We start from the raw sequence: 13,501 nt of genomic DNA on the forward strand, positions 1-13,501 counted from the left end.
CCGAGAATAGAAAGGGGCTTGTGTAAGGATTGCACGTACACTTCCCTTGTGTGAATTAGCTGATTTCTATCGCTGTATTCAGTTTGTCTTTTGAGGCTTTAAAGTTTGTCTGTGTGTATATGTAATTAAATAAGTAGTGTTTATGGTACATTTATTTCAAAGTATATACTGTATACAATATACAATCTTGAGATTCATCATCTTGCAGGCAGCCACAAAATAAAGAAACACAATAATGCCTGTTTAAAGATAAACACTCACACAAGAAGACCATCAAACTCCCATTGTGTGGGGGGAAAAAAACAAATCATGCAAACATTTGTTTTAAAAAGTAAACAAATAACATTAACCACAGTCTCAAAGTGTGTCCCCACAGCCGTGGAGCTGCTGAGGCGATCAAATCGTGCAAGTAGTTTTTAAAAAGAAAAACAACAAAAACACAAGGAATATGAACTGCAGAACCTTGAAAAGTGAATCCACAGTTGTGGACTGCACTTAGTGCTGAGGCAAGTGAAGCCTGTCCAGAAGACTGATGGCTGTAGGGCAACAGCTGCTCCCGAGTCCAGTGGTGTGAGACTCGAGACTCCTGCACCTTCCACCGGTCAAATGTGCCTGTTCATTTTCAGCTCTCATTCTCAACGATTTTAATCTTGCTTTATGCTCTAATCGTCACGGAGTAATGGAGCTGACCATGGGTTTGTGCTCCACCATTAGGTGCTGAACTCTGCACTCGCTGCTCTCATCCATGCTGAATTCCCCAGGAGATTGCAAAAGCACCAGACCATTTAGTCGGCTCAAAAAATACATGCTTAAAGGGGAAATTGCAGGCTGTAATCGATCACAGTTCAGTGCATTTAGAAGATGAGTATCTGGCAGTCTTGTGAGCTGTTTGCAGTATGTTGCTGGTGCCATCTTGTTTGCTGCCTTCACAAGTCGATGGTATGAAGAGCTGGATTGAAAGGTGGCAGATGGAGTTCAGTTCGGAAAAGTGAAGTGATGCACTTTGGAAGGTTGAATTTGGCAGGATAGAAGGTTAGTGGCAGATTCTTAGCATTGTGGAGGAACAGAGAAATCTTGGGGTCTACATTCATCCATCCAAGTTAATGTGCATAGTTAAGTTAAGCTAAGAAGGTGTATGGTGTGTTGGCTTAATGTTTTGGAAAATTTCATTTAGTACCATGAGGTAATGTGCAGCACTATAAAACTCTGGTTAGGCTGCACTTGTATTGTGTTCAATTCTGGTTGCCTCATTACAGGAAGGGTATGGAAAATTTAGAGAGGGTGAGGAGATTTACCAGGATGCTGCCTGGATTAGCGAGCACATTTTATGAATGAAGTTTGAGAGAGCTAGGGCTCTTCTCTTTGGAATGAAGGAGGATATGAGACTTGGTGTTAGCGTATAAGGTGATAATGAGCATAGTGGACAACCAGTGTTCTCTTCTCGCTCACCCCACTCCCCCCGGGAGGAATAGCTCAATTGAGAGGGGCACAAGCCTTAAGGAGATTGGAGGAGAGTATAGATGGTGGTAGAGGCCGATGTTTTGGGAGCATTTAAGAGACCTTTGGGCAAATGGATGAAAGAAAAATGGGGGTGGGCAATTTTGGAGAAACATTAGAGTGATTGGTTAAAAGGTCAGCATATTGTGGGTTTGAATTGCCTGTACTGTGCTGTACTGTTCTAAGTTCCGATTGTTCTAGTTGGCTTTAGCCAGTGAAGTTTCTGTGACAAATTTCACTGAAATCTGCTGGTCTGCATTGAGTTTGTCCCCAATGTGTGTGAGATCTCTAATGTTTTACACAATCATCCCTCAGCAGTCAAAAATCAAGGTAAAGTGACAATTTAATTATAATTAAATGACACCTATCTTTGAATGACATCTTTTGGCCATCATTACCACGATCAGATTTTCTGCCCGTAACATCCTGCAAGTTGTCGCTGATCAGAAGTTGAACCAGACAGGCCAGAAAAAATTGCAGCTAGACCAGGTCATGTGCACTGAGGCTTCTGCAGTGATGAGCTCGCTTCCTAAACATCTGCAAGTCAGTGGTAAACTGCACACTTGACACTGTACAGGTACAATGCTCCTTTCCTGGATAGGTTGTTAACATAACCATTTCAGTGAAGTGCAGTAAGACATTTACCATTATAGTTCCCTGTCACAGCAGCTTCCACGGACTCGGATGGATGTTAGAGGTGATGTTGCCATGTCTCTGACTTGGTGTTGTAGCTCAGGTTAATCAGTTGAAGGGTTGTATCTCAGTGGTATCTCTTACTGGAGAAGGTGTATTATGCGTATTTATTCTTAGTACCAGATACCTGACAGATTGTCCAGGACAGGGTTTTATGGAAGCTGAGGGTCAGAAGTCCTTGTGTTTTATTTAACTCAACTTGGCTTTGTCCTTTGCCTTTTCCAGGACAGATGAATTTGTGGATTTAGACAAAGAATTTGAGCCGAGCCTCGTGAACAGTACTGTCTACATAATGTCCATGGCCATGCAGATGGCCACCTTTGCCATTAATTATAAGGTAGGAAGAACGGTCAGTGCCCTAAACATGGGTTGGGGTTGTCCATCACACCATATGGGATGTTGTACTGAGTCTGTTATTAAACGGTCATTGGAGGGCAGTGCCTGGTCACACAGGGCCATATCATCAGCCAGAAAAAATTAAGCACAGAAACAGGCTCTTTGGCTCACCTTTGTACTGACTAAGGAGCCAATCTAAATAACATCTGCCTGCACACGATCAGTTACCCTCTATTCCCTAATATCTTTAAAATGCTGCCATTGTCTCTGCTTCTACCACCTTCCTCAGAAGCGTATTCCAGGTACCTGCGATTCTTTGCTGTCTAAATTAGATGTGCACACCAAGTTGTGTTTTAGTTTCCCATCTCTCGCCTTAAACATACGCTCTCCTGTATTTGAAATTTCTTCCTGGTAAGGAGATGCTCTTTACCCTGTCTATGCCTCTTATAATTTTATATATTTCTATCAAGTACCTCAAAGCCTCTAACACTCTGGAGCAGAGGCTCCCTATGTTTTTTATGCCATGGACCCCTACCATTAGCCAAGGGGTCCATGAATCCCAGTTTGGGAACCCTTGCTCTAGAGAAAACAATTTGTTTGTTCAACCGCTCCTTGGAGCTACTATTCACTAGTTAAGGCAACATCATGGTGAACCTCTTCTGTACTCTCTCTAAAGCCTCCACTCCTTCCTTTAGTGTGGAGCCAGAATTGCACGTACGCCAAGTGTGGCGTCTGTACTGCTGCAACATAACTTTTACACTCTGTGCCCCAAGTATTTATGCCACACACCACCTTTACCACCCTATCCACTTGTGGCGTCACTTTTTATGGACTAGGATCCCGAGTTATCTCTGCACATCAGTGCTCCTTCCAGTAGGTTCTGCCATTTACTCTATCTCATATTTGTATTTGACCTCTAAAACGCAAAACTTCATAAACTCTATTTGCCACTACTCCACTCAAATTTATATCCTGCCAAATCCTTCCCCAATATCCACAACTCCACCAATTTCTCTGTCCTCTGCAAACTTGCTAATCAGACCAATACATTTTCATGAAGATCATCTCAAACGAGCCCTAGCATTGATCTTTGTGGAACACCACTGTTACAGACAAATTCCCCCACCATTACCATATCTGTTAAAATCAAGCCAATTTTACCATCACACTGTGGATTGCTACTCAATCTTGTGGACCAACTTACCATGAGGGACCTTTCCAAATGTTTTACTGTGGTCCTTGTAACAGCCACTGCCCTAAACTCCAATTATTTTCATTACTTTCTTAGGAAAAACTCCCAAGTTTATGAGATGGGACCTCCCATGCAATTGCAGCTGACTCATTAATAAATGAGTTTATTAATCATGGGGCATCAGGGCAGCAAAGTGGTTAGTGCAACACTATTACGGTGCCAATGACCCAGGTTCAATTTCTGCCACTGTCCTGTAAAGTGTTTGTACGTTCTCCTCGTGACTGCGTGGGTTTCCACCCACATTCTAAATACTTATAGGTTAGTAGGTTAATTGGCCACATTTAATTAATTAGTAAGACCATAAGACACAGGAGCAAAATTAGGCCATTTGGCCCATCGAGTCTGCTCTGCTATTTCATCATGGCTGATCCATTTCCTTCTCAACCCCATTCTTCGGCTTTCTCTCCATAAGCTTTCATGCCTTGACTATGAACTGCTGTCTTGAATGCACCCAGTGACTTAGCCTGTACAGCCGCTCGTGACAATAAATTCAACAGATTCACTACCCTCTGGCTAAAGAAATTCCTCCTCATCTGTTTTAAATGGATATCTCACTATTTTGAGGCTGTGCCCTCTGGTCCTAGACTCCCTCACCAAAGGGAGCATCCTCTCCACTCTGTCTAGGCTTTTCAACATTTGATAGGTTTGAAGATCACCCCTCATTCTTCTAAATTCCAGCGAGTACAGACCCAGAGCCATCAAACATTCCTCAATGATAACTTTCATTCCTGGAATCATTCTTGTGAGCCTCCTCTGAACCCTCTCCAATGTCAGCACATCCTTTCTTAAATAAGGGCCAAAACTGTTCACAGTACTCCAAGTGAGCTCTCCCTTACTTATATAGCCACAGCATTACATTCTTGTTTTTATATTCTAGTCCTCTTTGAAAGGAATGCTAACATTGCATTTGCCTTCCTCATCACTGATTCAACCTGCAAGTTAACCTTTAGGGAAACCTGCATGAGGGCTCTCAAATTCCTTTGCACTTTTTGCATTCTTGACCTTCTGTTTAGAAAATAATCTATGCTTTTATTCCTTTGGTGGGTGAATTGGCGCAGGCTTGTTGGGCTGGAAGGGATTCTTACCGTGCTGCTTCTCTAAGTAAAAATAAGGCATGCTTTTCTGAATACAAGTAAATCCTATGCCTAAAAATCAAGTTTCCTTGCTACTGAAGTAAAGATCATTGGCCTTTGTTTTGTTTTTACTAGTTGCCCTTAAATAAGGAATAATGTTTGCTACTGTCCAGTTTTCTGTGACTAAAAAATACAAAAATCTGAAGGTCCCAGCAGTCTATCACCACCGTTGGTATCATAGGATAAATCTGAAAGGGCGCTAAGGACTTGTCCACTTCAACGTTTATCAATGCACACACCTCTTCCTCATCAACACGCCCCTCCCTAATCTCACCACTTTAGTGAAACCTGGTTTATCGTTGTCCTTTGTAATGTTTGGGGAATGGGCTCTGTTGTGATTTCTCTGTGTGTAATTTTCAGGGTCACCCGTTCATGGAGAGCCTGAGGGAGAACAAGCCTTTGCTGTGGAGTATTGTTATCTCCGGCCTTGCCATTGTGGCCCTGCTCACCGGCTCCTCGCCAGAGTTCAACCAGCAGTTCGGGCTAGTCGAGATCCCAATAGAGGTATGAATGCTAATTGATTACAACTTGAATGCAAATCACTGACATTCAGGTGTTATTGGGCTTTATGGCCATGAAAAATTGGTATGTTCTTGGAGGAAGAGCAATGGACATTAGGTTAGAATTTCATTTACCCCATTTATGGGGATGAAAATGATCAATGATCTTGTGAAGTCAAAGTACCTGAAGAGGGACTGGCTTGGTTACAGACAGCAGGTGTGTTGTGAAAGAGCCAAAAGTAGATCAGTGCAGGCCTTGTCAGAGTGTGAGAAATCAAATGGAGAGGAGTTCAAACAAAATCTGAAGTGAGCTGTTAAATGGGAGTGGTGTTGCAATGTCAGAAAGAGGGGAGCTCGTGAATGGGAGGAAATGAGAATCGTTTACTCAGAGGATTTCACCATTTTGAGCTATTGAAGCAGAGAGCAACAAAATTTGGAAATTAATCATATTTTCCACTTTCAAATATTGATAAACTGCTGAAACCACCCCATTTGACAGTTGTATTTAACACCCTCACTAGTGAGAGGGTATGTAAAGCCTATGTGCCTGGTCACTTTCCAATGCCTATTCCCCTCCTGCTCAGCACCAGTCCTCCCATTCCCTTCAGTACAGAATTCACAGCAGTTGTGCAGTACAGGCTTCAGGCAGCAATCAGTCGGAGCTCAGCACTGTGTTGACTGCACTGTCTGGGACTGGACTTGTCCTGTCGGCAGGTTAGAGTTGGGAGTGGGTGTAGGTCAGCCACTGATCCCTGTTGTGTGTAGCTGTTTGTTTTCAAAGGAAAGTAAACTGAGCAGTGACATTCATTGCTTTAAAATAACCCATGACTAAATGTCTTGTGAAAATTAGCTACTGCAAAAGATTAGAGGGAGGAGTGGGAGTAGTAATCTGTAAAGCTGCAGACATTCTTGGCTATTACCTAGGGGTTATGAGTGGATGGGGGAGAGATTTTCAGATGTACATAAACCCAATTGTGGTTTCTTTATCCAGCTGAAGGTGGTGATTGCGGGAGTCCTGGTGGCTGACTTCCTGACAGCACTTGCGATAGACCGGACACTGCAGGCATTGCTGGGCAGCAGCAGATTCCGTGTGCCTTCCTGATACCCGAGCTCACAGAGACCTGGGCATTAAGCCACTCCCACAGGTGGACTTTTAACACACCGATGGTTTTCTTAGATGGCTTTTGATACAAAGACTGGTATTTTCATACCTAAACAAAAACAATTTGGTGAGGAAACAATAAATCCATGTACCATCTGCGAGTGTTTGTGAATTCTGAGCCACTCAGTTCTTCAAACTTACAAACTATGGAATGTGAAATTTTCATTAATGCTGCTCGGCTTTTGTTTTATCACCTCCATGGTAAATATTCTGAATGCATTTCATTAATATAAGGTGGAAGGTTTTCCTGGTCATTATCTGCAGTCAAACACAGCTGCTGAGGCCTGGGTGTTCCACAAGGTGGGGAATATGGATTGTGTCCCTCCATTCTGGGCCTCTTATCCACCTGCTCCACTCTGTGCTCCCTGCTGAAGGCTGAATCTTCAGTCACCAGACTCACATGAACCGGGGAGAGCATATTACTAAAAGGCGTATCTGTCTGGATGAGTATTGAACCTTGTCTGATCATACACCTTTAAAGCATTTTGGTTGTTTTGCAGCCATGTAAAGTGAGATGTCTGCTGTTCCCTGGTATATTCCCAGCATAAACCTGGACCCTGCTATCTCTGGCTACTGTATAAGATGGCGATGCACAGAGATGCAGTAGTTACTCCAGCTCACGATACTGGTGCTATTTTTAAATTAGTGTTTCAAATTTTCTGGCCAGGGATTTCAGTTATCTGAAGCTCTTGTACATAGAGTGCCACTGAACTCTTAGACAAAACTACATTTAATCCAGCAGCAGCACAGTTAGTAGTGGTGCTTAACAGACTAGGGATTCTGTGGACAGTGACCTTGCCTTGGCAGCTTAGCCAAGGAAGCAGCAGATGCAGGCGATGTGAGAGGAAACAGAAACATGGCGAGAGAGCTGGGGTGCTAACTAGCTGAGAGTTAACCTGACCAGACAAGCAGTACCATCACTTTTTCTGGCAAATATCCACTAGCTAGAAAATAAAATGGACTTGCTGAGATTGAGAATGAATGCACAGAAAGATGAGAAACTGCTTCATTCTGCCCTTCACTGAAGTATGGTTAAACAACATGCCTGACGGCGTTTCAACTTGATGGGCTGACTGTTCCGTTGAGACAGGAACTCCCTGGCAGGAAAATCCAAAGGAGGTGGACTCTGTGTACCTTGCCAAAGGTTGATGCACAGACTCCTCTGCAGTTAGCAGTCACTGCTCTGGGAAAACTGAGCATTTTACAATTAAATGCCAGCCACATTACCTGCTCAGGGAGTTTAATGTGATGTCTACAAACCTCCCCGCCCCTCTCTCCCCTCCCACCCCCCCACCAATGAATGCTAAGGACACACTAGGAGAGCATTACAGCATCATCACTATCTATAAAACAAGCATCCAGATGTTCTCCTCATAATCGCAGGAGATTTCAATCATATTAACCTGCAGGACATTTTACTTAAATTCCACCAACATGTCACCATGGTTTCTAGGGGAGCAAACAGACATAGTACTTATAAAGTCATACCACAGCTTAACCTCGGCTTCTCTGACTACATCTCCATAATGTTAATCCCAGCATATCGACTGCTACTGAAAATGGAGAAACCAGTTGAGGACATCAGTGTATGGCCTAATGAGGCAATATATGCTCCAGGACTGTTTTGAATGGATGAACTGGCAGGTGTATAACGAGGCTGCACAAACTGAGAAGACATCTATCATCAGCTGCATCAGTAATTCCGTGGACAACGTTGGCACCTCAAGAATGCTCATCTCGTGGCTCAACCAGGAGCTCCAGCTGAACGCTGAGGTACGCTTCCTATTAAAAGCTGGGGACATTACCATCCAGTCTGGTGACAGAACAGTTCCCGGAGCAGCCAGGAGAACACTTGTTCGATTATCGTCAAGGGCGTTACTGACTACACAAGGGAAAAGTGTATCGCTTCCTGATGCACTAAACAATTTGTGCATGCTTCAAGGCATGCAATGCAGCCCCGGCCTCAAACGATGTCCCCTCCCAGATGAACAGCCACCTTCTGAAGCAGCAGCAGATGTGGAAAATACTCTGCAGAGTCAACCCCCATGAGGTGGCCAGGCCAGACAATGTCCAGGCTGAGTACTCAGGCAATGTGCATATGACCCCACTGGTACCTTCAGTACTTTGCTCATCCAAGTTGCTTTCCCTACATGCTTCAAATGAGCCACAGTCATTCCTGTGTCAAAGAACTCTACACCTTCAGAGCTAAATGACTACCACCTGGTAGTACGAAATGCCAATCACCATGTAGTGCTTTGAACAGCTGATAATGGCACATGTCAGAAACGCCACTCCTGTCATGTTGGACACTCACCAGTATGTTTCACTAACAGAACCACTCGGCGACAGATGCCATTGCATCCGTCTTGCACTCTGCCCTGAGACACAGAACTTGTGTCAGAAAGCCATTGCTGGATTATAGTTCAGCTTTCAACATTTACAGAACTGGATGAACAAACTCCTACTCCTTGGTCTAAATACACTACTGTGCAACTAGGTGTTGGACTTTCTAACCAACAAACTTCAGTCAAGATGCACAACCACTCCTCCCTCCCTAGGTTGTGTACTGAACCCATTGCTGTATGCCTTGCTCACAAATGATTATAGGGTTAAGCACCTAAGCAATCAAGTTTGCCAATGACGTGGTGGGGCTCATCAACAATGATGAGGACGTGAAGGAACTCGAGGCCTGGTGCTAGGCAAATGACCTCTCCCTTAATGTTAACAAGGTAAAGAAAGTTATTGACTTCGGGAGATTCGCACCACCCCTTTTTACCTCACCGGCACAGCAGTGGAAACTTCAAGCAGTTTTAAACTCCCAGGAGTCCACATCACACACACAATCTCTCATGGTCCCAGAACACACCCTATAGAGAAGGAAGATTACTTATGCCCTTCCTGGGGAGGCTGAAGAGAGCTGGATGTTGCACATCCATACTCATGTCATTCTACTGATAATGCAGTAGAGAGCATCCTAACAAGCTGCATCACTGCCTGGTGTGGAAATTGCACTACAGTGGGTAGGAAGGCTCTACAATGCATCACTGGCACCAGTCTACCTGCCATCAAGGATGTACAGAAAGGTGCTGGAAATGGGCCAGCAACATGAAGATCCCACCCACCCACCCTGCTTATAGACTGTTTGTCCACCCCCATTAGGAAACTATGTAGCATGCAAACCGGGACCACCAGACTCAAAGTTACTTTCCTCCAGCAGTAAGGCTGATCAACACCTCCACCCACTACTTTATTTTTGTCTGTCTCCTTATGTGCAGCCTGGTGTCACTTTATGGGCATACAATCTATGTATATAAGATATGTATTTATATTTATTTTTAGTAATTATTGTGTTCTTTTTTTCTGTGCTGCGTCGGATCTGGAGTAACAGTTATTTTGTTCTCCTTTATATTTGCGTACAGGAAATGTCATTAAACATTCTTGAATCTTGGTGTATGCACACTAGTTGGCAGAATGTACAAAATAGTTCTGACACTGGGGAGATGTCCTTCCCCAGCTCATGAAGGTACTGATTACTTGCAGTGACCAACGGTAAAGCACGACATTTGCCAAAATAAAACATTCTAAAAAACAGTACCATTTTGAGGAAAAATCCGGGATTTAAATTCCAAATTTAACTTCAGGTGGTAATGAAAGTGTAACTCTTCAGTTTTACAGAACCGACAACCAGAACATTTCACTGCCACCTGGTGTGGCAACTCATTATCATGGAGCAATCTGTTTGTGTAATGGCCCAGGTGATATTTGAAGTATCAACATCCAGGATCTTTCATAGCTAGTTGGATTTCAAATTATCAAAATGTTGGCAGATTGCAAGACATCGCTTCCCTCAGCAGTGGGATTGTCCTTTGTTTCTAATCTCTGCTGCATGCATGTTGCCTGTAGTTTTTAACTTTAGCAGGCAAGGCCAGTTCCCATGATCCTCATGACCTTTCCCATCTCCCACTGGGTTTGCCTGTATCCAAATCATGTTTTTGCATCGAAAACAAAACAATTCCACATTCTTGGAAAAAATATTTCATCTTGAATCACTCTTCTTCCAAGTCCTTGACTACTTCCTCTTTCAAACCTATTGATTTCCTCAATTCCATATTTGATTTCAAATTACAACTGTGCTATTTGTGATGGTAAATATATTATGATTAGAATATTCTTATGCAGTATTCATTACATTGATTAACATTGCTGTTGGACTTTGACATGTTTGCTATGGTGTTTCCTAAGCACTTTACATTACCCAGTCCATGGGTAAGGCCCATTCCTACCCAATAGATTGTAACCACACTATCTTGAACATTGCCCTTTTCTCTTTATCAGCATTGTCATCATTTGAGTCCCCAAATATGTTTTTGTCCCCTCCATACATTGCTCCTTGCAGAGGACACCCATATTGATGATAACAGTATCTACTTCTCTTTTACCATCAGCCTTGGACCTCTACTGGTTATGTTGCTAAATTGCCTGATATGTAGTTATGGATTGTGTGCATGTTCAAGGATTTACTATAAAGCATGCATTTGTTATATCAGCCCTAATGTGGTGTTTCACAAAAACAGTATCCATAAAGCATTGGCATTGAATCAGAACAGAACTGTTGACAGAAGTGTGTATGTGTGAAAAGAAGCTGGAGCCATAGGGAGAGCCAGAGCTTGGGGCCTTGGTAACCAAGCTTATGACATCATTGCTGGAGCAGTGAAATTAGTAACGTGGAGCAAGGTAGAATTCGTGGCAGTGAAGATGTCGGAGGGTTCCAGAGCTGAAAGTCCTTAATGAAGAGAAGGGGGTGGTAAAGCATTTTGAAAAAAAAATAGTAATTGTATTTAAATATAATATCTTAATTGGAAAATAATGGCTCTGGCAGTCCTGAACCTGTGTGAAAACCAATGAATGCACAGCAGTATTGAATTGCTTGCTCTGTGAACATAAGCTGACGGGGGGTGTAATTTAAGGTAGGGAGTATGTGGAAAAGAAATGGAAAGGAAGAAGGGATGCATTTTTGCTTGTCGACTGTGGGGGTGGGAAGAAAAACCATGAGTCATTTACTGGTTGTGACTGGATAGTTAAGAATTTAATCATCTGATGGAAATCCCACCCAGTGGAACACTAGCAAATGTCCAGTGTCATTGTGCAAAACAGTTGTTTGCCATCTTGGCACCATGTTTAATCCTAAGCTAAGATTCAGTTCTTATGTCCTGGTATCCTCTTCATCAAGACAAAGAACAACTTCTTCTCTCTACCACTGTCCATCTCTCTCTCCTCTTTCAGCTGATTAACTGCCGAGATCTTGAGCCCTTGTCAGCAATGTAACAACTACTTGAATGATTTATTAACTAACTAACTTCCTTCTCACAGGCCAAGATTCTGGCGTCCTGCACATCCACATTCTCTGGCTTTGCCCATAAGTTGGAATTTCTTCAAGATGTGTACTTTGCATTTTGACCATAAAGATTTCATCATCCACTCTCTCTAAAAACCAAGCTGCAGGCAGAACTTGGTGCAGCAAGATTTTGTGCGCTCTTGCAGTGTTCTGTGTTCAATGATAGAAACATAGAAAATAGGTGCAGGAGTAGGCCATTCGGCCCTTCGAGCCTGCACCGCCATTTATTACGATCATGGCTGATCATCCAACTCAGAACACCACCCCAGCCTTCCCTCCATACCCCCTGACCCCTGTAGCCACAAGGGCCATATCTAACTCCCTCTTAAATATAGCCAATGAACTGGCCTCAACTGTTTCCTGTGGCAGAGAATGATGGGTATCTCCTGCTGGTTGCGGTTGTCTTTTATGTGTCTGTAAACAGAGGAGTTGCTAGGATATGGCTCAGGAGAAAAGTTGAATCTTCTAAAGGAATTGTTCAGAATTGCATATCCACCTGCCAAATAAACGCACTTCCTGGCTTGGAATCAATTGTGCAAATGTATTAAATATTGAGCAGATCTCAAGTCATTTTGTGCTGTAGGCAAACACTTGCCCTTCAGTTTTGCTGTGTGAGCTTTCACCGTCTAATTCACATTCTGTACAGTATGTTCTCCACAATTTCTCCACCATTGTGGTTTTCTTTAAAAACCTTAGTTATCAGTTGATTATGGGACATTCCAAATGCCATTAATTTATGGACTAAATATTAGCTTTCGAAATTACTAGGAAATACAATCTGTTTAATTACAGCAAATTCCTATAATTTGCTATTTTGATTACTTGTTTAGATTTCAACATTCTTTCGGTTTTATTGTACTCTGGATTCTTTCATGTCCACCTGGGAAGATGGTGGCATGCATCATCTTTTCTAAAGCGTTGATATTTCAGGTAATGTGGCACTCCTTCCACTGAAACAGCAGCTCGTACTCTTGTGCTCAGTTTTAGAAAATAAGTGTTGAATCCACTATTTTCTTAAAAGCAATCACATGCCACTGCTATTTCAGTGGTGATTCTATACTACACTAATACAATCTGTTGCCATTGAGGGAACAATTTGAGTAGCAGAATGTGGTTTGTTAATCTTGCACCTTAAGTGTCTGGACATAAGTGAGGTTCCACAGGTGTCTGGGATAGAGAATTGCAAATGTTGCATGAAGAAATTCTCACTGTACATTCTCAGATTTTAGGCAACTTATCCATCGTTGCAACTTTTTAGAGATTTTCTGGAGTTGGGGGCTTTTATAATAAACAAATATCACTGAATGGACGTGTTATGTACAGCTTTCTTCTGAAACTACTTTAAAATCAGCTGCACCATTGTATTAAGTGCTCATTGTGACTGGTACACATGCAGTTAGTCCCAGTTTCCTCAGCACTGCACTTACATATAATGGACCTGCCTCAATCATTTTCTGGAAGCTTATTATACGTACCCCTGTCTGGAAAAACTTGTCCCCTGATTTCAAACAGATCCAATGTTGATTAATTTGA

General features: G+C 42.7%; 1 protein-coding gene across 1 annotated transcript in view; it reads left to right on the forward strand.

The window, feature by feature from the left end:
• The window catches only part of atp13a1 (ATPase 13A1), a 104,444-nt gene extending 97,775 nt beyond the window's left edge, over positions 1-6,669 (forward strand). The window contains exons 24-26 of the mRNA XM_072248271.1: positions 2,416-2,527; positions 5,272-5,415; positions 6,403-6,669. Coding sequence (XP_072104372.1) covers positions 2,416-2,527; positions 5,272-5,415; positions 6,403-6,513 — 367 coding nt within the window. The 3' untranslated portion in view covers positions 6,514-6,669. The remainder of the gene's footprint in view (positions 1-2,415; positions 2,528-5,271; positions 5,416-6,402) is intronic.
• The last annotated feature ends 6,832 nt before the right edge of the window (positions 6,670-13,501 follow it).

The sequence above is a fragment of the Mobula birostris genome, chromosome 32 (genome assembly GCF_030028105.1).
Source record: "Mobula birostris isolate sMobBir1 chromosome 32, sMobBir1.hap1, whole genome shotgun sequence".
NCBI classification, from domain to species: domain Eukaryota; kingdom Metazoa; phylum Chordata; class Chondrichthyes; order Myliobatiformes; family Myliobatidae; genus Mobula; species Mobula birostris.